This window comes from Vulpes vulpes, chromosome 8 (genome assembly GCF_048418805.1).
Source record: "Vulpes vulpes isolate BD-2025 chromosome 8, VulVul3, whole genome shotgun sequence".
Lineage (NCBI taxonomy): Eukaryota > Metazoa > Chordata > Mammalia > Carnivora > Canidae > Vulpes > Vulpes vulpes.
In genome coordinates this window covers 64,032,966-64,058,916 of record NC_132787.1, presented here as the reverse complement: position 1 = coordinate 64,058,916, position 25,951 = coordinate 64,032,966, and the positions used below count along the sequence as shown (strand labels likewise).

General features: G+C 41.3%; 1 protein-coding gene and 1 long non-coding RNA gene across 5 annotated transcripts in view; both read left to right on the top strand.

Moving 5' to 3' along the window:
* Positions 1 to 25,437, top strand: part of EVA1A (eva-1 homolog A, regulator of programmed cell death) — a 49,079-nt gene extending 23,642 nt beyond the window's left edge. Inside the window, exons 2-5 of one of the 4 annotated variants that reach the window (XM_072767026.1) lie at positions 621 to 743; positions 8,304 to 8,436; positions 8,809 to 8,978; positions 24,190 to 25,437. In XM_072767026.1, coding sequence (XP_072623127.1) covers positions 8,933 to 8,978; positions 24,190 to 24,563 — 420 coding nt within the window. In that variant the 5' untranslated portion in view covers positions 621 to 743; positions 8,304 to 8,436; positions 8,809 to 8,932 and the 3' untranslated portion in view covers positions 24,564 to 25,437. Of the gene's footprint in view, positions 1 to 620; positions 744 to 8,303; positions 8,542 to 8,808; positions 8,979 to 24,189 lie in introns of those variants that run through there. The other 3 variants (XM_072767028.1, XM_072767027.1, XM_072767025.1) reach the window with 3 other exon arrangements.
* On the top strand, positions 8,991 to 24,085 carry LOC140599985 (uncharacterized). The gene is made up of 3 exons (XR_012003114.1): positions 8,991 to 12,807; positions 14,069 to 14,256; positions 14,971 to 24,085. It is a non-coding gene; the product is annotated as an uncharacterized lncRNA (long non-coding RNA).
* Positions 25,438 to 25,951: the final 514 nt, after the last annotated feature.

Here is a 25,951-nt window from a genome sequence, read left to right as displayed (position 1 = left end):
CTACACGCTTTTCAGTGAAGCTCACAACATAAAGAGGCTGTGTGGGATCTAGTCTTTCAGAGGCCCCTGCTGGCCTCCCTAGCTGGGTTGAACATAGCTCGAGGCCTTAAGACTTCTGGCTGTAGGAATCCACATATCAGCACTTCCAGGTTTTTTGTGCCTACACAGTGCTGCATGAGACTCATTTCATGGCCCATCTGGGCACTGCTATCTGGGAACCAAATTTCCTCCCTTCCTGTTCCAGAGAACTTCACTGATGACGGGGCCATGTGGGCATATCCCACTCTAGCTGTTCTGTGGGCTTTGGCTGCAAGAGGGAAGAGGAAGCATGCATCTCTGATCTTTTACCCCTTGCTTCCCTTTCTGCTATGAACTTGGGAGTTTGGTTTCTCTGGCCGTCTGGCTCCAATTCCATATTAAACTCTGGCAGTGAGTTTTATCCTCTCAGGAGACGCTCTTCCATCTTTTCAGAGGTCCAGGAAAACATCACCAGGGTTTTTCTGCTAGGTTCATGACGTGATGTCTAAGGCATGATGTGATGATGTGATGGCATGATGTGATGTCTTGAGCATGTGATGGCTTTCTGATGTTTTTTTGGTGCCATTTCTCTTTTCTTTCAGAGCCTGAGAATCCAACTGAGGCCAACCAAGTTTCAGAACCTCTACTGCTTGGCACCAACATCACCAGGGATGAACTATTTTTGCCAGATACTCCTCTGTCCCTGACAGCACGTCTCTCCCCAGGTAGCTAAGGGGATAATGAGTTTTTACCACCCTGCACACTAGGTAATGAGAGAATCATCTGCCCAGCGGCTTACACATGACGGCTTAGTCACCGCTGCTACTGAAGTATAAGATGAAATCTATCATCCCTTGGCACATTTCATTTTATACATTCAGTGATTATACTCAATATAAATGAGTGGAATCAAGGTTCCAGAGAATATGATTCCGCAGCCCTGGGAATGAGGTTACCTCTAAAATGGAAGCCAGTGGGGCACCTGGCTGGCTCAGTGGTTGAGCATTTGCCTTTGGCTCAGGTCATGATCCCAGGGTTCTGGGATCGAGCCCCACATTGAGCTCCCTGTGGGGAGCCTGCTTCTCCCTCTGCCTGTGTCTGCCCCTCTCTCTATGTCTCTCATGAATAAGTAAATAAAATCTTTAAAAAAAAATAAAATGGAAGCCAGTGAAGATAGCATGCAATGCATATAATTAGCCATTCAGTCTAAGAGACGGTGCTCATAGACAGGCTGTCTTCTACATCAAGAAACCGGCATGTGTTTAGGGAGACAAAATTATGAGACGTAAGTGATGGACAGCAGCTATGTTCTTTTTTCTTTTTAAGATTTTATTTATTCATTCATGAGAGACACAGAGACAGAGGCAGAGACATAGGAAGAGGGAGGAGAAGCAGGCTCCCTGTGGGGAGCCCAATGCAGGACTCGATCCCTGAACTTCAGGATCATGTCCTGAGCCAAAGGCAGACGCTCAACCACTGAGCCACCCAGACATCCCAGCAGCTGTGTTTTTTCAATTGTATTGCAGTTTGTTGGTAATTAATTAAAAGAGCTTTGAGTCAGGGATGAGAGAAAGCTGTCAGTAAGATTTATAAGAATTGGTGAGATACGTTCAAAGAGAGTGTACTGTGATGCTGGTTGACTGGCCCTAGAGTGTCCTCTAAACATAATTTCCCCTAGAATACAGTTAATGCAATCGGTTATCATCTGGAGAAAGCCCTGGATTTGAAAATATGTAGCTCTGTAGTTGTAATTTTGTCCTTGCCAAGATAATCCTCAGGATCCACTTGTCTAGAAGGGGACCTGATTCAGCTCTTGTGCCAGCTGACTCTCCAGTTATGAATTAATAAAACTGCTATTGGTTGATGTGTTCTCTTGAGGGCTTCATTAAAGTGAGGTGTTCTGGAACCCATTCACTTCTGGTTATGTTTGTTTTAGAATAGGGTCTCTCTCAGCCTTGATATATTCACTTTTGGGGTCAGATAGTTCTTTGTTGTGAGGGACTGTTCTGTGCACCATAGGCTGTTTAGCATAGCCTTCCCTCCTACCCACTAGATGCCAGTATCATCCCTCACTGCAATTGCAACAACCAAAAATGTTTCTACACAGCCAGATGTCCCCTATGGGGGCAAACTGCCCGAAGTTGAGAGTCACCGATTCTAGGAGCTAACCAGTGGTAAGGGACTTCCTTGAGGAAGAGAGCACAAAATTGTACTTGGGGGTGGATGAATGCTTCATGCTGCTTACTTTTATATTATATTGGTAGGTGTATTGATCAGGGTTCTCCAGAGAAACAGAACCAGTAGGAGATATATATGTGATTATGGAGGCTGAGAAGTCTCAGGATCTTTCAACTGCAAGCTAGAGACCCAGGAGAGCCTGTAGTATCATTCAGTTCAAGTCTGAAGGCCTGAGAACCAGGGGAGCCAGTAGTGAAAGTCCAAACTGAGGCTGGATAAGATGAAATGAGATGTCTCACCTCAAGCAGTAAGACAGGAAAAAGGGGGGCAAATGCCTCCTCCCTCCACCTTTCATTCTGTTAGGCCCTGAACAGACTGGATGATGCCAACCCACATTGGGGAGAGTGGTCTACTTTTGTGAGTCCATGGATTCGAGTGCTAACCTGGTCTGGAGACACTTACAAATGATGTTTCATCTGGGCACCCCATGGCTTGTCAGATTGACTCATAAAATTCACCACCACAATAGGAGATGCAGGAAAGTTTTAATGATAGAGAAAATCACCAGTGGGAGGTGTTGGGAGCTACCTGGGGTGTTCCATCCCTGTTGAGGGAGAGTCAGGGAGAAGGGTTTGGATTTAGAGTTCGGCTCTGGGGTTCATCACTTCTCTAGCTTCTGCAGTCCATGTCTCATTGGCAGCTGTCCTGAGCAGAATCTCCTCGGCCGAGTTGTGCCCTCTGTCTTGGTGTCCTCTCTAAGGTGTGCTGTAATTGCTGTAACTAAGATGTTAAGTAACATCTTTTACTTAAAATTAAGCTATATATTAAGCTATAACTGCCTGTGTGCAGGGCCAGCGAGGGCTTGCCCTTGTACCCTGGGTCAGATTTACGAAGAAGGCACTAAGTGCCTCCTGGGCTTGTGCTGTTGTAGAGTCTTAGTGCTCAGGATGAAGGGGATCTCAGAGGTTAGGTAGAGCACTTTGCAAACTCTGCTGGGCATTTTATAAAATGGGAATTTGATTCCAAAGATCTTGGGTGCTGTCCAAGATTATATGGATCCAACAAACTCCCGCATGATGTCACTGCTGCTGGTCTTTGGACCTCCATTAAGTAGGAAGACTTTAGACCAGAGGTCTGCAAACTATGGCCCATGGCTCAAATTGGGTCCACCACCTATTTTTGCCAATAGAGTTCTGATGGAACTCAGCCACGCTTGTTCATTTACATATTGTCTCTGGTAGCTTTTGTACCACAGTGACAAAGTTGAGTAGTTGAAACAGACCACATGGTCCCTGAAGCTTGAAATAGTTACTCTCTGCCCCCTTACGGTAAAGATAAAGATGCACTGACCTCTGCTCTAGGTTGACTTGTGCCATGTGGACCGTGGAGGATCTTCCCGGTTGCTCTTTTGGATGGGCCATTCAGAGGTTGTCTTTCCTAACCCTTGGCCTGTCTTTTTTTATCCCTCTTGCCTCTAGCTCCTGCTACCCTCCCCATTAGTGCCTGGGGTGTAAGGAGACCTGCGGGAAGAATTTCTTTGCTACAGTAAAGCTTCCCTCTTGTATGTGAACCTTTCATAGTCCTGACAAAGTGTCCTGCCTGGAACCCCACTCAGAGCCAGTCAGCCCTGGTATCCTCTGGTTTTCTAGGTAGCTCACCTTCAGACCTGTTTGGAAACACCCTCAGAGACTTACGCCTAGAATATTATACAGAACACTCTGTTTTTCAGCCAGTCAGCATTTACTGAGAATCTCCTTTCATCAGGCACCATGCTAGATTTTTAGGTGACAAGAGATACATCAGATGCCTTTTCAATCTAGGAGAAAACCTATGAACCGATCATTCCAATTACAAAATCATAGGTGCAATATTAGAAAAATATCTGGATACTTTGATAACCAAAGAAAAGGGTCTGATTGGAGCTTCACTGAAGTGGACCTTTCTTTTTTTCCCCCCTCAATCATGAATTTTTATTGAATATTACACAAACACAATTTTGCATCTACTGATGTGATATATGCTTTTCCTCTTATCTCTAAATATGAATTACAATTATTTACTATTGGTTTTTTAATAAGTGAAATAACATCTTTTACTTAAAATTAAGCTATATTGGGCAGCCCTGGTGGCTCAGCAGTTTAGCGCCGCCTTCAGCCCAGGGCGTGATGCTGGAGACCCGGGATGGAGTCCCACATCGGACTCCTGGGATGGAGCCTGCTTCTCCCTCTGCCTGTGTCTCTGCCTCTCTCTCTGTGTCTCTCATGAACAAATAAATAAGATCTTTAAAAAAAAAGAAAAAAATTAAGCTATATTAATAGAGTGAAATAAATTATAATTTTATTGACTTCAATTTTCAGTATAAAATAATTCTGCTACCATTCCTGTTAGCTTAAAACCAAAACTTGATTGCCAGATCCTCTAATTGGAGCAACTTTCAGAATTCATTCCTGAACCTCAATAACATTTTTTTATTATTTTAAAATTATGCCAAAATACACATAACACACATTTATCAGCTTAACTATTTTAAACTTCTAGTTCAGTGGCATTAAGCGCATTTACATTGTTGTGCAACCATCCATTTCCAGAATACTTTTCAATCTTGCAAAATTGAAACTTTGTACCCTGTACCCACTAAACAATAACTTCTAATTCCTCCCTTCCCCCCGCCAACTCTCACTCTACTTTCTGTCTCTATGAAAAAGACTACTCTAGGTATTTCATACATGTGATATCCTAGAGTATTCCAGTTCATTACAGTTCTTTTGTGACTGGATTATTTCACTTATAATGTCCTCAAGGTTCATCAATGTTGTAGCATGTATCACAAATTCCTTCCTTTTAAGGCTATGAGTAATACTCCATTTGTGTGTGTGTGTGTGTGTGTGTGTGTGTGTATAAACACCAAATTTTGTTTATCGAGGCTCCTTCCACAGTTTGGCTATTGTGGACATTGCTGCTAGAAACATCAGGGTGCAGGTGTCCCGGCGTTTCATTGCATCTGTATCTTTGGGAGCCTCGGTGTCCATCGAAAGATGAATGGATAAAGAAGATGTGGTTTATGTGTACAATGGAATATTCCTCAGCCATTAGAAATGACAAATACCCACCATTTGCTTCGATGTGGATGGAACTGGAGGGTATTATGCTGAGTGAAATAAGTCAATCGGAGAAGGACAAACATTATATGGTCTCATTCATTTGGAGAATATAAATAATAGTGAAAGGGAATATAAGGGAAGGGAGAAGAAATGTGTGGGAAATATCAGAAAGGGAGACAGAACGTAAAGACTCCTAACTCTGGGAAACGAACTAGGGGTGGTGGAAGGGGAGGAGGGCGGGGGGTGGGGGTGAATGGGTGACGGGCACTGAGGGGGGCACTTGATGGGATGAGCGCTGGGTGTTATTCTGTATGTTGGCAAATTGAACACCAATAAAAAATTAATTTATTATTTAAAAAATTTTGTTTATCCATTCATCTGTGGATAATATTTCAATTGCTTCTACCTTCAGCCTACTGTGAATAATGCTTATAATAATTGGTGTACAAATATCTGTTTGAGTCCTTGCTTTCAATTCTTTTGAGTATATACCCACAGAATTGCTTGATCTTATGGTGATTCTAGTTTTCATTTTTTGAGGAACTGCCACCCTATTTCCATACTGTCTCCATCATTTTACTCTCCCACAATACAAGGGTTCCAATTTCTGTAAATCCTCCCCAACACTTGTCATTCTTTTTCTTTTCTTTCCTTCCTTCCTTGTCTCTGTCTCTCTCCCTGCCTACTTTCCTTCCTTCATTTTTTTTTTTAATGCTAGCTATCCTAATGGGTAGGAGGTGGTATCTCATTTGTGATTTTGATTTGCAATTCCTTAGTGATTAGTAATGTTGAGCATCTTTTCATGAGCTTATTGATCATTTGTGTATCCTCTTTGGAGTAATGTGTGTTCAGGTCTGTTGCGTGTTTTTTTTAATCAGGTTTTTTTTGTTGTTGTTGAGTTTCTAGGAGCTCTTTATATAATCTGGATATTAACCCCCAATCAGATATATGATTTGCAAATATTTTCTTCCATTTTATGGCTTGCCTTTTCACTTTGTTGACTGAGTCCTTTGATGCATGGAAGTTTTAAATTTTGATATCGTCCAATTTATCTATTTTAACTTTTGTTGCTGGTGTTTTTGGTGTCATATCTAAGAAATCATTTTCAAATACAATGTCATAAAGCCTTTTTCCTGTGTTTTCTTCTGAGAGTTTTATAATTTTAGCTCTTACAGTTTGGTCTCTGACCTATTTCAAGTTAAAATTTTAATATGATAGAAGGTAAGGGTTCAACTTCATTCTTTTTCATGTGGATACTCAGTTTTCTCAGCACCATTTGTTGAAAAGACTGTTCTTTCCTCATTGAATGGTCTTGGCATCCTTGTTGAAAATCATTTGACAAGGGGTGAGGGTTTATTTCTCAGCTCTCTGTTCTATTCTACTGTCCATATACTGTCTTTATGCCCGTACCACACTGTTTTGCTTATTGTATTTTTGTAATAAATTTTGAAATCAGAAAGTCTGAGACTTCCAATTTAGTTCTTTTTTCAAGATTCTTTTGGGTATTTGAAATTCCTTGAGATTCCATATGAACTCTTAGTATGGATTTTTCTATTTCTGAAAAAAAAAAGTCACTGGGATTTTGAGTTTGCTGTAGGACTTAAGAATTCTCCTTTAAAGGAAACATTTGCTAGACAGATAGGGGGAGGAGGAGGCATTTTAGGCAAAAGGAAAAGTGTGATCAAATACATGAAAAGATAAAAGGACCTGGTATGTTTGGGGAACTAAAAATAAGCTGGTAATGTGGGACATTAGGCATGGCTACAGTTCTGTGTATATGTGTATGGGTGTAGACTCAAGTAGGAGGTGAATTACGAAGGTAAGGGTCAGATATTGTGGAAGTGGTTGTGTATTGTGCTAAGAAGTTGAATGGGGATTAGTTAAAGGGTTGGGCTGTGGAGTGAAGTGATTAGATTTGTACTTTATAAAGATGACCCTCTTGGTGAGATTGTATGCTAGACTGAGCCAAAAGAAGGTTTTAGCAGAAGGATTAGGAAGAAACTACTTCAGAAACTCTCAGAAATGAAATGGTGAGACTTGTGCCATGGTAGAATTAGTGGGGATAGACAGGAGGGAATGGATCTGAAGTAGCTTTGCGCCACTACACCTTCAGACATTTTCCAGTGACTTCACTCTCTTCCTGGGTCCTGAAGTCCTCACATCTGTAGAACAGTCTCTGAGCTCAGAGTGGTGGTTCCAACTCTTCATCTGTGTCATATGGTTGTGACCTTTTAAGAACTCAAATGGCTATTGAAGAAGGCCGAGGGCTCTGGCTCAGAGATGCAGAGTCCCTCAGCAGTAGCCGGCCCCTTCTCAGATCCCCTGAGGCTCCAGCTCCTCATCCTGCTACTCTCGGGCCTCTGGTTGCTCCAAGGACCTTGCAGTCATTTCTCTCTTACCTGTGGATTGGGCTTTTTTTTCCCTTGCTTTGGTTTTCCCTGACCCTGTTGGATCCACCAGAAAGTGAGTTGTCTTCTCTGTTATGACCCATTCCCTCCACCTGCAGAATTGCAGCTCCCCAGACCCTCTTGTGTGGTACATGTTACTGAGACCATGACCCACCTGGGAACCTGTTTCTTCTCCAAGGACTGGAGTCTTTTGCTTCTTTAGCTTTCCCCAACCTGACATCTTTTCAGCCATGGTGACTCAGTTCCCGCCCTCAACTTACGCAGCATTGCATAGGAGTTGTCAGGGTCTTTGCCACTTTTTTCTCCTTTCATCTCAGCAAGAGCTTCACTGACTGAACTTGGTAATGATAATGCCAGGTCTGAGCCACAGCAGCAGCAGCATATAGGGAGAGGATGTGCTCCATTGGTCGGAGGCTAAGCCACTTAATACTGAGATCCCAAGCCCCTACTCTGAACCCTTGTGGGACAGTTATGCTGGTGGGCAGGCTGTGGCAGTTGTGTGTGTGCATGTGTGGTTGGCCCATCATGGTCACAGGTGGAGTCTTGGAACTGGGGACAGAGAGTGGGCTCAAATTCCCAATTCTTGTGCGCATTTTAGGACTGGAACCACTTTGGCAGTTTTGGGATAGCCAGCTCTGACCCCTTGCCAAAGACACACATTTGATGACCTGTGCAGTGAGGCAATGATCAAAGTACACCAGGACCGTCAGTGAAGGAAAAAGCAGAGCTAGGTAAGGAGTGGGCTGCCGTTTGGAGTTACAGTGAGTGACTAAAGTGATGATGGGCTGTGCCTCCAAGGCGAGCCAGACAGAATGCAATAAAAAGTTCCAGGGAAGGTGAGGGGAAAGTGTTAAAAGGGAACTGGGGAGGAGATGGGGAAAAGAAAGGAGAAAGTCTAGGAAAAGCAGAAATGTAAGGAGTTGCTGCTTCCTTGAAAGCCAAGAAACTCACTAGAACAAAGGGGACAAGAATCCAGACCCCTGTCTGGGAAGGCTGGCTGGCATTTAGGAGACTGGATCTTTGTTGTTGAGTTCAGTCTACCTGGAACATGGCCTCAGGAAAGTAGAATGTGTTCTCATCACTCACTTTGTGTTCCCAAACAGAAGAGAAGAGAGGGAGGTGCCACCTTGATCCAGCTGAAGCATTTCCAGGAGGCTTCCTCTGGATGCCACATCGAGGCTGCCCTTCTGCCATAGCACGGAGCTGGTGATTGCCGAGTGTGTGGACATGGCTTTGCTCAGCAACATCCTAGCGGCCTATTCCTTTGTCTCAGGTAGTTTCCAGTCTTGGCTGGGCCAGGGCTGAGGGCTGAGGCTATCTCCTGGGTGGCCATCAGTGGCCTTATTCTTAGGAGAGAAAGGCTACGTAGTCGTAGCAGAGAGACTCTGTTGTGCTGAATTGTGAGATGAAAGACCTTCTGGTTTGAAAGCTAAACTTGGCATTCTCTAATTTGGCAGGCGGTGTTGGTGGGGTGGAACACTAAAAGCTTTATCTTGCTAAAAATGTTTGGTTTCCTTTGGGCTCAAGTGAATGAATGAAGTAGCCTAGGGCTATTGTCTACTTGTCATTATACATTTGACTCCATGTGAGAGAGGCTCATGGAGTATCCCTGCCTGCTGTTTCTGTGCAGTGTTCTCAGTCCCACCCGTGTATATGTGTGTGGGATCTGTGCTTGTGGGGCTGTGCAACATGTGTGATAACCTCCTACGAGACACAAGGACACAAAGTGTGTGAGTCTGAGAGAGCCTGATATTTGTCCTGTCCTTAATTCAAAGTTATACTCTTAGCAAGTTGGCTTTCTGTCTCCTCAAGATCCTTTCTTGAGAGTAGATACTATTCATGTAAGAGGAGCCATTTAAAAATACTTGAAAGTATACCTCAACCAAGCTGAAAATAAAAAAAATACATGAAAATGCTCAATGGTTTCAATGACCAAACCAATTTTCTGCTGCTTGAGTGAGTTTTACAATTTTTTTGATAGTTTGTTTTCACTATGTTTTGTTTTGCCTGTTGTCTCAGGATGTTGTATAAAAAGGAAGGGGCTGAGGTTCTGATTAGAATTCCTCTAATCAGAGGACTGATTTTACTTTCTGGTTCTCTAGCCAGGGTTGATGTGTGGTGGCCTCAGAGTTCAGATGTAAAACCTGACCTTTCTTCTTACAATGGCAAATCTAGGCCATGGTTGAGGATAATGGAAGCTCATGGCTTCTCTTTGAGGAAGGATCTTAGATGACATGCAACCTGATTTTAGAAAGGAGGACTTCTCAGAGGTGACAAGATGCAGCATATAGTCTGCACAGGCCTCAAGGCTAGGATTCTCCCTTCCTGAGTCAGCAAAGAACCAGGTCAGTGGTCAGCTTCTCACCTCCCTAAGAAAGTCTGGTCCCTGGGACCTCCTTCCCTGGGCACTGCACATCAGAGGAATCTCAGCTTTGCTCTTTCTTGAAGGTGTAGTGGGGAGCAAGGGCACTAGGCTGGAAAAGAGATGTTTGAAACCCTAGAATCATGTTTCACAAGCAATTGAATGATGATCCTCTTAAGTCTATAGTGAGACATCCCCCAAATGAAGTGGGTGGTGGCAGGGAGGGCCTAGAGGTTCCAAGGCCTCCACGGACACTTACAAATCAGCTGTTGCAAGAACATATCTCAGGGGAGAGATACAGGCTCCTGGACTTTGGAGCTCTGCTTGGCACAGGACGTACCTGGAGGTTTTCCATTTTGGCCAGCATGACCCTGAGTTGGGCCCACTGAATATGGTAACTCATTGAATGGTCTAGTGTTTACCATGTGTCTTGTGATCTTGCTAGGGTTGAAAGAGGGCATGGCCCTGTTTTTCTTTCCCTTGCAACCTTTCTTTTTCCCACCTTATATTCTGGAATTAAATATTGTTTGGGACACAGGAAGATAGCATTCCTTTTAAATAAATACGGGCTGAAGTAAAAAGAAAATGCAAAGAAATGGAAAGTAAAATGGCTAAAATAAAATGTGTTAGATCCAGTAAATAGACTTGCTGGCTTAAAAATTAATTTTGAGTGTGACGGGGAACAATCCCTGCCTGTAAAGAAAAATGAGTTAAGAGAATTTAGAATATGAAGGTGATTACAACAAATACAAAAATAATTATTTTAAAAGAAGAAAATAGAACAAATGGATTGGAAGCAGTAATAAAAAGTATGTTAGAAGGAAATTGTAGAAAATGTCCAAATCTTGTAGCTCTCTCATGTTCTCACTCAGCTGTATCTGGTCTTCAACTACACAGGGGCCCCTGATCCTCCTGATTTCTTCCAGAGCATCAGTTGCCTCTTATTTTGTCCATGTGGCCCATCACTTCAGCAGCATATTTGCTAATACACACAACTCCCTTCTTTGTCCAGCTTCTGATTAAAACAACAGGCAAAACACTAACTCTAAGCAAATCCTGCTTTCTCTTTCACCCTCTGCACTGAAGTAATCAAATGCTGCTATATCTTTGCAGATCGAAGCCATTAGAAATTCATGGTATCAAACCTCAGCTGAATCTTTCAAGTATTTGCTTTTGGAGACATCTTGTTCCCATTCTTCACAGTAGCCATTTCAAACCTGATAATTCTAATAATTTCAAATACCTGTTTATCCAAATGTACCCTAAAATTAAATGGCAAATGCAAACTAAGAGAAAAATGCAGCACTAATGAAGAAGGGCTAAAGTTTATAACAGATAAAGAGCTCTCACCAAACAATAAAAGATCAGCATCCCAAAGAATAGTAGACAAAGAACAAGGATTAGCACTTTGCCAAAGAAAAAATAGAAATTGCTGATACACGGCCCAAGTTCTAGCAATGAAACGAATGCCAAATAAAAACAACAATGAGGTTAACATTTTTATTTTGTAAAACCCTCAAAGATTTGAATGGTTATGTATATAATTTTAGTTTTGGAGAAAGTGTGGGGAAGTGAGTACTCACAGTGTTAATGGGATTGTAAATTGCTACAACCCCTTTAGAGAGCGATTTAGGAACATCTGTCAAAAGCCCTTAAAAACATGTATACCATTTAGCCAGCATTCCACATTTAGTAATTTATCCTAAGGAAATAACTAAGGAGATGGGCAAAAATCTTACTATGGGGACAGTTAATCTCAGAACTGTTTATAATAGTAAAAAATTAGAAAAACGGGTAAATATTAATTAAAGTAGAAAGATGTTTATGATGTGTTGTTATGTGAATAAAGCCTGTTACCATAGTGCATCTACAGTATAAGGCCATTTATGTTTGTACATTCACATATGTGTATGGCGTACATTTTATTGCAAATTATATCTGGATGGTGCAATTTTATGAGTGTGTATATTTTAAATTTTATTTTGCTTAGCTGTATGTTTAAGTATTCTATACTTCACTGATACCACTTTTGTAAAAAGTAATATTATTTTATTGGAATTTAAAATTTAGAATTATATCATACATGTATTTTAAAAATTACCACCCCCTTATTCTTTTCTGACTTCTAGATCTGTGTATCTAAATGCTCTGAACATTACAACTTGAGTGGGTGTCATAAGCATTTCAAATTCAACCTGGCCTGCAATGAAATATTGTCCTTCTTTGTCAATTGCTCTTTCTTTTGTGTATCATGTAGGGCATCACCTACACCAGAAGTATGATGTCTAGCCTTTGGTGTATCTTACTCACTGCCCATATCCAATTGCTTAGGATCAGACCATTTTGTCTCTCAATGTTTCTCAGATGGATCCCCTCCATTTTATTCTCACCATCATTGAATTGATCCAAATTCTATTCTGTTTTTGCTTATCATGCCATAATAGCGTTTTCCATGGTCTATCTGCCTTCAATCTTGCTTCATAGCAAAGATTATGTTTTGTAGCAAAATGATCTTTCCAAACTGTAGGTCTGATGATATAATTCTTCTTTATCTTTTAGAATACTGTAGTGGAAAAAAAAAAAAAAGAATACTGTAGTGGATCCTCATTATCTCTAGGATGAAATCCAAACACTATTGTATAATACTTAGGATTGTTTTCAGCTGCAAATAACAGAAAACCTCAACTTGGTGGCCTAAACATATAAGAGTTATCTTACCTTCATAACAAGAAGTCTGGAGGTAGGTAGTCCATTGGCTCAAAGATGTAGGGACCAGCATCTCTGTGATTCTCATGTCTTTTCTTTTATGTTTGTCATCTCATGGCTGCAACGTGGCTACTCTTGCTCCTGCTGTCATTCAAGATGGTTGACAAAAGGAAGGGCGTTCCAGTAGAAATCACATTTCTTTGGCCAAAGAAATGTTACCCGACCATCTAACTGAAAAAAAAAAAAAAATGACAAAGACTAACCTTTAACCTTTAGACCAGTGGTTTATAACCAGGGATGATTTTGCCCTAAAGGGGACTTCAGGAAATATCTGGAAACACTTTTGGTTGTCAAAACTGGGTTGAGAGGTGCTGCTATTAGCATCTAGCAATGGAAAAACATCCTACAATGCACAAGACAATCCCCATGACAAATAATTTAACTGGTCCAAGAAGTCAATAGTGCTGAGGTTGGAAAACATGGTGTAGAGGCAAGCAAGGGAGAAGAGATATAGGGATAGTGTGAGTTCTCCAACCCACAGTTATTTTATTTGGCTTATCAGGGCTTTTAGTGTCTGAACTTGACTTCTCAGTGTTCTTATTTAGTTGTAGAACTCCTTGACCAAGACCTTACTGCAATTACCCTAAACCATTTGCTGTGCCTTTTCTTACCTCTGCTTTTTGCAGCCATTTCCTTTTCTAAGAATTCTGCTGTTCAATCCTGGACTGGCTAACTCCCTCACAGTCCGCAGGGTCTGCATCCTCTCTCCACACTCCCCCACCTTGGCTTAGGTGCCCTTCCATGTACTCACACATTTTGTTTCCCTCTGTCTCAGCATTGGATTGGAGCAGCTAACACTTCTTGTTTCAACTCTGTGCAAGCAATCCCTTGGTATCATAATATAATAATTTATGATGAGGATAATAATCTCATTAATAGTAATAATCTCATAAATAACTTCCAATAGGGTTGTTAGGAAGATTAAGTGGAATGATTGCTCTTTAAATTTAATGTTTTGAATTAATAATCCATTCTCCTGATCACTCTTCCATTTCCTTTTGTTTCTTCCTTAAAAGTCACCTTCTCAGATTCCCATCGGTTACTCCAATCGCTTGCTCCCCCCTGCACACGTCTGACACTTCATACCTCCTTCCTATTTTTACTGTTTTCTTCTCTACATCACCTTATTACCATCTAACATAAATCTGTTTTATTTGTTTACCTTGTTTATTTACTGTCTCTCCTAGTAGAATATCAGCTCCCAGGAACACTGAGATTTTTGTTTCTTTCCTCAGCCTCTAGAAGAGTGTCTGGTATCTGTTAGTATTCAACTAATCAGTGAATAAACATGGCTCAGTGATCAAATAATAGGTGTATAGTGAGAAGTCTTATCCCAGAACTGCCCCATCCTCCAACCAACCAGTCTCAATGTTTGAGCCATCATCAAGTCTTTCTACATTCTCCCAGAATTCTTTGTGCACAGGTAAGAAAATATTAACATACAGTCTCATCCTCTTCCCTTATATACACAGGTAGCATATTATACATACTCTTTTGTACTTGCTTTTTCCACCAATGTTATCATGAAGATGTGTTATATCAGTGTATAGAGAGCTTCCTCATCCTTTTGGGTGACTATATACTATTCCTTTGTACATACGAACCATAATTTAACCAGTCCTCTATTGGCCAGTGGGAGTGGTTCAGATCTTTTCAAATGGGGCAGCAGAGTTGCAATAAAAATAACTGTGGGCATACATAGATGTTCAAGTGCATTTATAGAATAAGTTCCCAAAAGTGGAATTGTTGGATCAAAGTGTGTATAAATTATTAGTTAAGGTCAGTATTACCAAAGTGCCCCTGAAGGAGTTTTACCAATTTACTCTTTTTAAGATGTGTAAGAAGGTCCTGCAACACTGTTTTCAAACTGTTAGATTTTTGACAATCTGAAAAGTGAAAAGTAATATCTCAATGTCATTTAATTTCTGTTTCTTGGGGATCCCTGGGTGGCTCAGTGGTGTAACCCCTGCCTTCAGCCCAGGGCATGATCCTGGAGTCCCAGGATAGAGTCCCACATCGGGCTCCCTGCGTGAAGCCTGCTTTTCCCTCTGCCTGTGTCTCTGCCTCTGTCTCTCTCTGTGTCTCTCATGAATAAATAAATAAAATCTCTAAAAAAAAATAATTTCTGTTTCTTTAGGTCACAGGTCAGCAAACTTTTTCTGGAAAGGGTCAGATAATAAATATTTTTGGCTATGTGAGCCATACAGTCTCTGTTCGAACTATTCAACTCCTGTGTTGTTAGCATGAAAGTAGATATAGACAAAGCATAGATGAATGGGCACAGCTGTGTGCCAACAACAAAACAGATGGTGATCAGGTTTGGCTTATGAGCCACAGTCTGCCAAGTCTTGCTTTGGGTGAGTATCTTTTCAAATATTGAAGGGCCATTTGTATTTCTTTTTCTGTGAACTGTTCATATCTTTTGTCCATTTTCTTTATTGGTTTTTGGTCTTTTTTCTTAATGGCCTTTCTAGGTGTTCTTTATGTACTAGACCCTCGTCTCAGTGGCATAGTTCAAATATTTTTCATAATTTTGGCATTTGTCTTTTAACTTTGTTTACAGTAATTTTTTCAATGCAGCTGTTTTGGGGGAATCATTTATTTTTTTTTCATTTAACCAATATTCTTTGAATGTGTAAGTACAGTGGTATGAGAACTATGTAGTAGTTAACCAGAATTTGAATCACTTTTCTTATGAGATTGCCTTGAGAGAGGTAGTCTCTTAGCACCACTTCTGAAGAGAGCCTAACCCACCATAACTCAATTTGGGGTTTGGAGAAAGTAGTTTCTGTTTCCCTTTATACTGGAAATCCTATGAGAGTCGAGAACCTTTGTGTTTTTAGCCCCAAAGGCACTGTAGACTAACAGTAAATGTTTGTGGAATAAAGTACCCATTTATTGACCTATAATATTAGAACGCATTTTAACAGTTGGACTAAAGTTTAGTAAAAGAAGTACTTTCATATGTAGCTGATGGCAAGAAAACTTAATGTACTACTTTTGAAAAGCCATTTGGCAGTATTTATCAAGAGATATAAAAATATCTATCCCCTCCCAACACAAAGATTCCTTTTCTGAGAATGCATTATAAGGCAACACATGAAACAAACAAGCAAGAAAGGAAGTAGCATTACACACAAAAGTACTCTGACTGTACATTTGTCCAAACCTATGGAATGTACAACACCTAGACCTTGTGTGATTATGGACCTTATGTGATTATGATGTGTCAGGGTAGGTCCATGAATTATAACAAATGTACTGCTCTGGTGGGGTATGTTAATAAGGCGAAAGGCTCTGGGTATGTGGGGGCTGGGGGGATGTGGGAAATCTCTGTACTTCCCTCTCAATTTTGCTGCGAATCTAAAACTGCTCTTAAAAAGTCTTCAAGAAAAATTTAAAAAGTATGCAGATAAAAATATACAAATTGTATAAACATAACCAAGTAAATATAAATAAATATATACATACTTACATGATAGGAAGAAGGAACAGAAGAAAATTCACTTCACTACATGACACACTAGTTATATTCAGGTTGTGAGCTTATGGTGATTTATATTTTCATCCCTTACTCTTTCGAAGTTGTACCATTATACACACACATACATGTATACATTTATATGTGTGCACACATATTATACATATTTAATCCACGTATAGTACGTTTATTAACTGGACTTTTATAAATTGTGTGTTCATGATGTAATTCAATAAATATTTGTGAGATACACACCTTGAACAAGACAATGTGCTGGATGTTCTTGAAATCCATAGTGAATTAGGTAGTCTGCCCTCAAATCTCTCACTGTTGTATGGGAAAGATAGTCATGACATAACTAATTATAATACAACTATATAAAGTTCAGCTTAGATCTGAGGGGCTACTTAGTCACATTCTTTCTCCCTTCCAGACTCAAGGAGCCAGAAAAGCATCAGAATAGAGTATCAACTGCAGCATTCATTAAGCAGAGCCAAGAATGTTCAGGGCCTACTCCCTAGCTCCCCTTAGTTCTAGGGCCATAGGACCATAGGTCTTTCCTGCTGTAGATGAAGAAGGGTGAGCAGGGTGGCTGATGGGTATGGTAAAGGAAGGCCTCCTTTGGGAGTGCTTATGGCCTGAACAGGTAAAGGAAGATGAAAGAGGTAAAAGCCAAGGAGTATACTCCAGAGCCAGCCTCGGAGGGCAGCGACTGTCCCACACTCCCTCTTTCTGGGGAAGAACAAGTCCGAGATGGAAGAGGAGGGCAGCTTTCTCCAGCATTTCAGAGAGGACAGAAGTGTTGCTGGGACTCTTTGCTTTTCTATGGGGATGGGAAGAATCCTATAAAGAGGAATCCTTGCGGTGCTTTAAGAGTTCAGAGAAGAGATTATACTCTGAATACTCCCTGATTCTACAAAAGTCTCATTACTCTCTTTAAAATCTATTTGTCAAACATTTTTCGTTCCAGTCAAGGGATTGCAAGCTTTGAGGCCAAGAGTCTAAGCAGGGAAACCAGTTACACTTGCAAAGAGACCTGCTGATCTGGCCTGGGCTGGCGCTACTCCTCTCCTATAGTCTGCTGGGCATGATCTGACCTCTGAGGGTGCAAATGAAATTAGCCCCAGGACCTCCACATAGAGCCTCTTCCTGCGCATGAAAACAATGACCCTGCAGGAAGCAAGATACAGCAATACATTTATTTTTATTTACTGAGGGAAAACAACCGACAATAGCCCTCCCCACTCTATTTCCTGGGCAATTAACAGCTGTCTGGATTTGGCTAAAACCAGGGTTGGATCACTGGCCAAGAGGAAGTGACCTGGAGCAGAGACTAGAAAAAACAACCACGGTAGAGCTACAGTTTCAATTTTTGCAAAAGCTTGTTGAAGAAAAACAAAACAAATTATATCAGCCAGTGAAAATCAGCCCTGAGTCATCTCTTCAGGAACCATTGAGGCCCCTAAACTCCCTTGCCCTCTCTCATTGCTTTTACTGGGCTCTTCTGGGAATCCATGTCTGAGAAAGTTGTAGGTAAAATAGTATGTTTTCTGGTTGGAGTAGCAGGATAGGATGCACTAGTTAAGCTAGAGGGAGAATAGTGGTTCCCAAGATAAAGCAGGGTAACTATCTTCAAAGTCAACCTATGTAATGGGGGAGTGGTGATGGCAGGGTGTGAAAAACATGGAGACACACTCACAGGGAAGAAACGGTGGGATGAGAAAGGAAGGAAGGAATGAGGGAGGAAGGGAAGAGGAAGGAAAACAGATTAGATGGAGGGAGGGATGGGTGGAAGGGAGAGAGAGAATGTGGAAGGAAGGAAGAAAGGGAGAGGGAGGAAGGAAGAAAATAAATAAATAAATAGAATTATCATCTATTGAATGCCGATCTTTGCCAAGGTCTTGGGTAATCCCTTTATGCTGGTCATCTGTAATACCTTTAACCTTTACCACAATTCTGCAGGGTAGGTAAGTAGTGTTTAAAAGATGACGGAGATGAGGTTTCAAATTGATGCAGGCCTGCCCCATGGTTTTCCATCCTGGTAAAAGCATGGATTTGGGTATATTTTCTAGAAAGCCTTCTCAGATCCCCATATCTGAACTTGAGCTTTTCCACTCACTTTTGTGTTTCCAGAGATCCCTCTTCATGCTTCTGTAGAAGCTCTTCCCTTTAGTACTGGACTGGGTAGATCTGCTTCCTTGCTGAACTGTTAATCTCCTCAAAGCAAGAGCTCCCTCAATCCTCTCAGTGCTGGGATCCCTGGGTGGCGCAGCGGTTTGGCGCCTGCCTTTGGCCCAGGGCGCGATCCTGGAGACCCGGGATTGAATCCCACGTTGGGCTCCCGGTGCATGGAGCCTGCTTCTCCCTCTGCCTGTGTCTCTGCCTCTCTCTCTCTCTCTGTGTGACTATCATAAATAAATAAAAAAAATAAAAAAAAAATCCTCTCAGTGCTTACTGGATATCAGCTAGACAGAGTTCAGTTTCATCCTCCTTAACTGCACATTTATTTATTCATTTAAATCAAGTAATCAATTAATTATTTGTTGAGATATAACTGACATATAACATTGTGTAGATTTAAAGTGACAAGGTGTTGACTTGATACATTCATATATTGCAGTATGATTACCATCATAATATTAGCTACAATGTCTTTCACATCATCTAATTATCTTGTTTTTCATGGTGAGAATAATTATGATCTAGTCTCTTAGCAACTTTGAAGTCTTTAATACAATATTGTTTTCTTTAGTCACTATGCTGTGAACTAAATCTCCAGGACTTATTTATCTACTGGTTGCAAATTTATAGCCTCAAATAACAAATCCTCAATTCTCTCACTCTCTAGCCTTTATTCAACTATGCCCTGTTTTTTAATAAGGAGGGCTTTTTTAGATTCCACATATTAGTGATATCATACAATATTTGTCTTACTTTGATTTAATCTCAATTAGCATAATGTACTTAAGGTCACAACACATTTTCTTTATCCATTCATCTGTGGATGGACACTTAGGTTGTTTCCATGTCTTGGTTATTGTGAATAATGCTCCTATGAACAAGGGATTGCAGATATCTCTTAAGATTAGTGATGTCATTTCCCTATGTTTCCTTAATCATCTTAGATGCAAAAAAAGCATTTGACAAAATACATCATCCTTTCATGATAAAACTCTCAATAAATTTGGTATAAAAGGAACATACCTCAATATAATAAGGGCCATACATGACAAATGCACAACTAACATCATGCTCATTGGTAAAATATTGAAAGCTGCTCAAGTGCATATAAAAGCTCCACCCTGGGCAGCCCGGGTTAGCGCTGCCTTCAGCCAAGGGTGTGATCCTGGAGACCCAGGATCGAGTCCCATGTCGGGCTCCCTGCATGGAGCCTGTTTCTCCCTCTGCCTGTGTCTCTGCCTCTCTCTCTCTCTCTCTCTCTCTGTGTGTGTCTCTCTTGAATAAATAAATAAAATCTTAAAAAAATAAAAAAATAAAAGCTCCACCCTTTTATACCCCTTTATAGTTTTGATGTCACCATTTACCTCTTTTTATATATTGTGTTCATTAACAGATTATAATAGTTATTTTTAGCAATATTTTCCTTTAATCTTGATACTATAGTTTAGAGGTTAACATACCATTCTATTACAGAATTAGAGTCTTCTAAATCTGACTGCATACTTAGGTTTACCATTGTGTTGTATACTTTCAGATGTTTTCATGTCACTAATAAGTATCTTTTCACTTCAGTTTGATGAACTCCTTTCAGCGTTTCTTGTAAAGCAGGATTCCTTCAGCTTTTGTTTCACTGAGAAAGTCTTTATTTCTTCTTCATATCTGAAGGATAACTTTGCCATAGAGTATTCTTGGTTGGCAACTTTTTCTTCAATATTTTGACTCTGTCATTCCACTCTCTCCTGGCCTGTGGGGTTTCTGAGAAAGCCATTGATACACTAATAGGGGTTCCTTTGCTATAAGTTTTCTTTTCTAGATACATTTAGGATTCTTTTTTTTATTTTTGACAGTTTCATTATAATGTAGCTTGGAGGTCTTTTTGCATTGAGATAATAGGGTGATTCATTAGCTTTGTGAACTTGGATTTCTCCTCAATTCTGGGACGTCCTCAGCTATTATTTTTAAACAAACTTTATGGCCCCTTCCTCCTCTCTTCTCCATCTGGAACACTGATTATGCTAGTATTTATACATTTGACTGAATCCCATAGATCATGTAGGCTTTCTTTGCTCTTTGTCATTCTTTTTTCTCTGTTTGCCTTGGACTGGGTTATTTGAAAAGCACTGTCTTCTAGGTCACTTATTTTGTCTTCCATTTGATCTACTGTGCTGCAGATTCTCTCTATTGCACTTTTCATTTTAATCACTGAATTCTTCAGCTCCAGAATTTCTGTCTGGTTCCTTTTCATGGTTTCTTCTCATTGCTAAATTTCTCATTTTGTTCATGTATTTTTTTCCTGATTTCATTGAAGTGTCTCCTGTGTTTCTTTGTAGCCCATTGTTTCTTCGAAACAGTTATTTTGTTTTTTTTTTAATATTTTATTTATTTATTCATGAGAGACACACAGAGAGAGAGGCAGAGACACAGGCAGAGGGAGAAGCAGGCTCCATGCAGGGAGCCTGACGTGGGACTCGATCCCGGGTCTCCAGGATCACACCCGATGATGAAAGGTGGCGCTAAACCTGGCGTTGGCCACCAGGGCTGCCCCGAAACAGTTATTTTGAATTTTTTATCCACTAGTGCAGAAGATTTCATATCTTTGAAATCTTTATTGAAGGATTATTATCTTGTGATGATGACATGTCTTCTTGATTCTTCATGTTCCTTGTAGTTTTGTGTTGCTGCTTTGCCTTTGAGGTAAAAGACACCTCCTCAGCTCTTTACTAGTTGTTTTTAGTTGTGGTATATGGTTTGTTGATCCTGTTTTATCTGGGGTTCTCTCTGACCTTGTATTTATACACCTGCTCCACACTTCTTGCTCCCTCTTGTGGCGGAATTCTTAAGCTTTTATGTCTTCTCTGGATCTTACAGCTCACCTGGCTGGCTGCTAGGAACCTCTCTTTTGTTTTCCAGAAGATGGTGCTAAAGCTCAAGTTTGTGTTTTCTCTTGCCCACAGATCCAGGTCTGTTTTTCTGATAGCACTCCACTTTACCCAAGTTACTTTTGCTGCCAATATTGGAGCATAAGAAAGGAGCCACCTTAGAGTGAGGGAAGATATGAATTTAGCACCTGAGGTGTTAGGAGTGTCTGCCAGCTGGTAGTAAGATCCTTGGCTGAGGTTCTCCCAGAGACTTGCAGGTAGACTTTCTCCAGACATCCTGAGCACAGTCAGCATGAACTATGTCCCTTTATAATGTCGTTTAATATTCTTATCTTGCCTCTTTTCCAATATCTTCCCTCTCAGTCATGGAGGTCCCACTTTAGTACTCTGGATGTTGCTGGAGGGAAATAAGTTTCCCATGCAGCATCCAGGCAAAGCTAGGGTAGCCAGGCACTCACACACTGCTCTCCTTTTCCCTCACAGAGAGGTGCCACAGGATAGTTCAGTTCTGTGCTGTCTACTGGGGGGAGGGGCACTGCTGGAAAAGTTCCTTGAAACTTGTTTTGTTTGTTTGTTTCCTTCAGCTATGTGCTGGAATTCTGTTTCCACGGTTATTTGCCCAAGTCAACACTTTTCAAAATTTTCCCCAAACACAGCTGGGAGGGGTCGTGGTTGGGATTGCTAGTTCCGCAGTCCAAACCAAAGTCTGTCTGTGGTCTATTACTGGATGATCTAGTGGGCGGGTGGGCGAGACTCCTCCTGGGTTCCTTGGCCAATGTTGTTGGATCAAAGACTCCCACAGAGACATTTTTGTTTGTGGATGGGTGCTTAATTAACTATTAAAAAAAAGGACACAAAAAGTAGGGATATTTTATACGGCTATGATATTGATATCACTCCCCTTTCACCACATTTACATTGTTTGTTGACTACTCTTGTATCTGCTATTAGTGTCTTCTATTTCTTCTATCCTCTCCTCTTTGTACCTAAAATTTATATCTGTTGTATTCACATCACTCTCATTTTGGAAGGAGTTTCAGAGGGAAGGAGGTATCGTTAACACATGCATTCAATATGCTGTGTTTAGACCGATAGACCTTTCTTAGGTCTATTAGCCAGGTACAATTTAGAATGCATAAAACTTCAAAATTATCATGCCCTTTGATGCAATTGTTCTGTTGCTAGATAACTAACCTGTAGAAATAATTCTACATGTATATAAAGAGATGTGTACAAGGATACAAGCATGTCAATGTTAGCATTGCTCATAATAGTGAAAAATTGTAAACCATTTATGTGATAGTAACAAGATAGTGGTTAAGTAGACTTTGATATGTCTATACAGCAGTCAAAAAGAATGCTGTTGGCATATCTGGAAATCTCTCTAAGAAATATTCTTAAATTAAAAAAAATGGACACGTATTATATTTGATCCCACTTATATTCTTTAAAAACCCACAAAACAATATATGTTCTGATGCACACTAAACAGTGAATATAGATTATGGAAGACTAATTTGCTGATGGCCATCTTGAGTCCTGTCAGGTTGAGCATACCCTGGGAGCCAAGTCCAGGCGTGCCCCTATGATCTGGTACTTACCCACAAAGGGAAGGCTGTTCACCTAAAGGCTCTCATCCTGTTGAGCACATCATACAGGGATCATCACTGGGACCACTAAGCATATTGCACATCAACAGAATGATTCTTTTATTTTCTCACCAAGGAAAACCTCACATTTCTCCCCAGAGTCATCTGATAAGGTCATCACAAAATACCTACACTGGTTTTCCATCTTTGATTGTATAAGTTATCAATTGCTGCAAATTACCTCAAAACTTATTGACTCAAAACAACACTTTATTTTGTCATTTCTGAGGGTCAGGAATCAGAGATTGGCTTAGCTGCAAGGCCAGGGCCGCAACAGGAGGGCATGATTCACGTCCGGACTCACTCCCATGGCCATTGGCATGATTCAGTTCTTTGCAGGCAGCTAGCCACAAGCTACTCTTGCTTCCTTGCTCTGTGGGCCCCTCTGTAGAGCCGGTCACAACATGGCAGCTGGCTTCATCAGAGCAAGTGAATGAGAAAAGCCAAAGAGAGGGCATAAGCAAGTGGGAAGTCAGTCTTATGTAACTTAATCTTAGACTCATCCATCACTCATCCATATTGTTTTTTAGAAATAGGTTCCGGCGTCCAGCCCACAAGGTCCGCCCTCAAAGGGAGGGGCTTGTGTAAGAGTCTGCAGACTAAGAGGTGGGGGACAGCTTAGAAGCTGACTACGTTTGTTGACTTAGGCCTATGATGGCATAGTTAGAATAAAGGAGGCATTGGTCCTTGGTTTTATTTATAAATTTGTTGGGAAAAAAAAGCTGCTTACATCTGCGATTAAAAGGTTTATTCAGGCATTGCAGGAGCAAATTCAGAAGCCAAGAATCTTCCCCTATAGGTGAAAGTAGGCTTTAAACACATACAATCTCTTAAGCAAATGACATCTAAGTATAGTTGCTTGCTTATAATACAGCCTAAACAATACTTTTCTTTCTTTTATTTTTTTTCCATTTTGAAATCATTTCAAATTTAAAGTTGCAAGAATATAGGAAACGAATCCCATTTAGCCCTCTACCCACATTCACCATTTATTGACCTTGAGGTTTTGAATACACGATGCAGCTTTCACTTGGGAAGGCAACGTTTGTAACCATCGGGGCTTTGAGGGGGGTGAGGGGGGTGCAAGGGGGGCGGGAGCCCTATTTGCTCTCCGCGCGTGGAGTCAGTCGTCGTCTCTCAAATGCCTCTTCTTCCTCCTCCTGCAGAAAATCCCGAGCGAGCCGCTCTGTACTTCGTCTCCGGCGTGTGCATCGGGCTGGTGCTCACGCTGGCGGCCCTGGTGATGAGGCTCTCCTGCCGCACCGACTGCCGGCGGCGTCCCCGCAAGAAGTTCCTGCAGGACCGGGGGAGCAGCGGCGACAGCAGCGACAGCGAGGACGGCAGCTCAGACACCGCGTCCGACATCTCGGTCCGGAGACACCGCCGCTTCGAAAGGACTTTGAACAAGAACGTGTTCACCTCGGCCGAGGAGCTGGAGCGCGCGCAGCGGCTGGAGGAGCGGGAGCGCATCATCCGGGAGATCTGGATGAACGGCCAGCCCGACGGCCCCGGCACCCGGAGCCTGAACCGCTACTACTAGCGGCGCCCGGGCCGCCCCCGCCAGGCTCCGCGGGGTGGGCGTCCGCCGGCCCAACGCGCTTCTGCTGGAGGCCTGGGAGCAGAGCTGCTTTCCCAGCCGGGGGACTGGGCTTCCCTTTCCGACTAAACGTATGCAGAAGTAGAAAACCCAAGTCGGCTCATCAACCTTTCCAGGTCGTGGAATGGTGCTGAAAACCCCTCTCCAACTACGTGGATGGAGAATTAGAGAAACGGGACTGTGGTTTCTCTTGATTTCTGAGGATCTCAGAAGTTTCTGCAGACTTCCTTGCTGTGTGTTATTCCTTTACAAAAGGAAGAGTATCATGGCATGAGGGCTAGGAAGAGCAGGGTGAACTTAACCCAGTAAATGCAATTTTCTAAACGACCCCATGCTACGGAGGTGATTCTCATCCGGCTAGCATGATTTATGATTATTATTTAAGGCTGATTTTTGACATTCTTGTGTTGCAATGGCAACCTTGTCCATTTTAACTGGCACCTCAGGGATTAAAATCCTATTTTTTAGTATAGTTCCCACCTCATTCGTGAAAAATGGGTAGAATTAATGTGTTATGGGAGATGTGTCAGTGAGCTAGAAAATATCAATAACCTCAAAGGATGAAGGGTTTTATTTTAAATAGTTTATAAAATATATATTAACACGCATATCTGAAGATGCTGCATAAGAATAAAAATTGTTTTCACCCCTTTCAGAAAGAATAAATTTTGTTATGACTCTAGATAATTATGATTTTAAACATTTTGTTTTTTAAAAAAAAGTTTGGATTTCCAAGAAAAGAATGGGAATGGGAGACGAGGAATAAAGCCAAAATTAGGATGAGATTTAAAAAATAATAAATATTACTTAAAATCTTTTTTGTTTCATGTCCATCTCTGTGGTTATATTTACCTTAAATGGCAGCCTTTTTACATAGGTAGCTACGGTCTTGTGCCAGGCCCTATCAATAACTGGAGAATTGGGAGAAATGGAGAAACCAGAGAACAAAGAAATGGCCCCTGTGTGACTAAGGACTTTTCATTTGCTGTATGTTGCATGTTATAGTTACAATGCAGCTGAGTAGTTGCTAAGCAGATGATAGACTTAAAATGTAGCAGTGGTTGCCAAGGCAAGAAATACAATGGTGGCCCCATATGGAGAGAGGAAGTCCGTCAGGAAGAAAGTGAGCAAGTCTGAACCACATTTAGAAATGGAGTACAAACAGGAAGCAGCCCCCTCCAGCCTTATAGACAAGAATAGTGAATTCTATTTCTGTTGGATCCCTTCTCTTGACATGCAGTGGGTTCCTTAGTCTGTCTAGATGCTCCTGATACTTCCTACTGAGAGTATCTCCATTGGTGTCCATTGGCATCATTACCAGTCGTCACCAT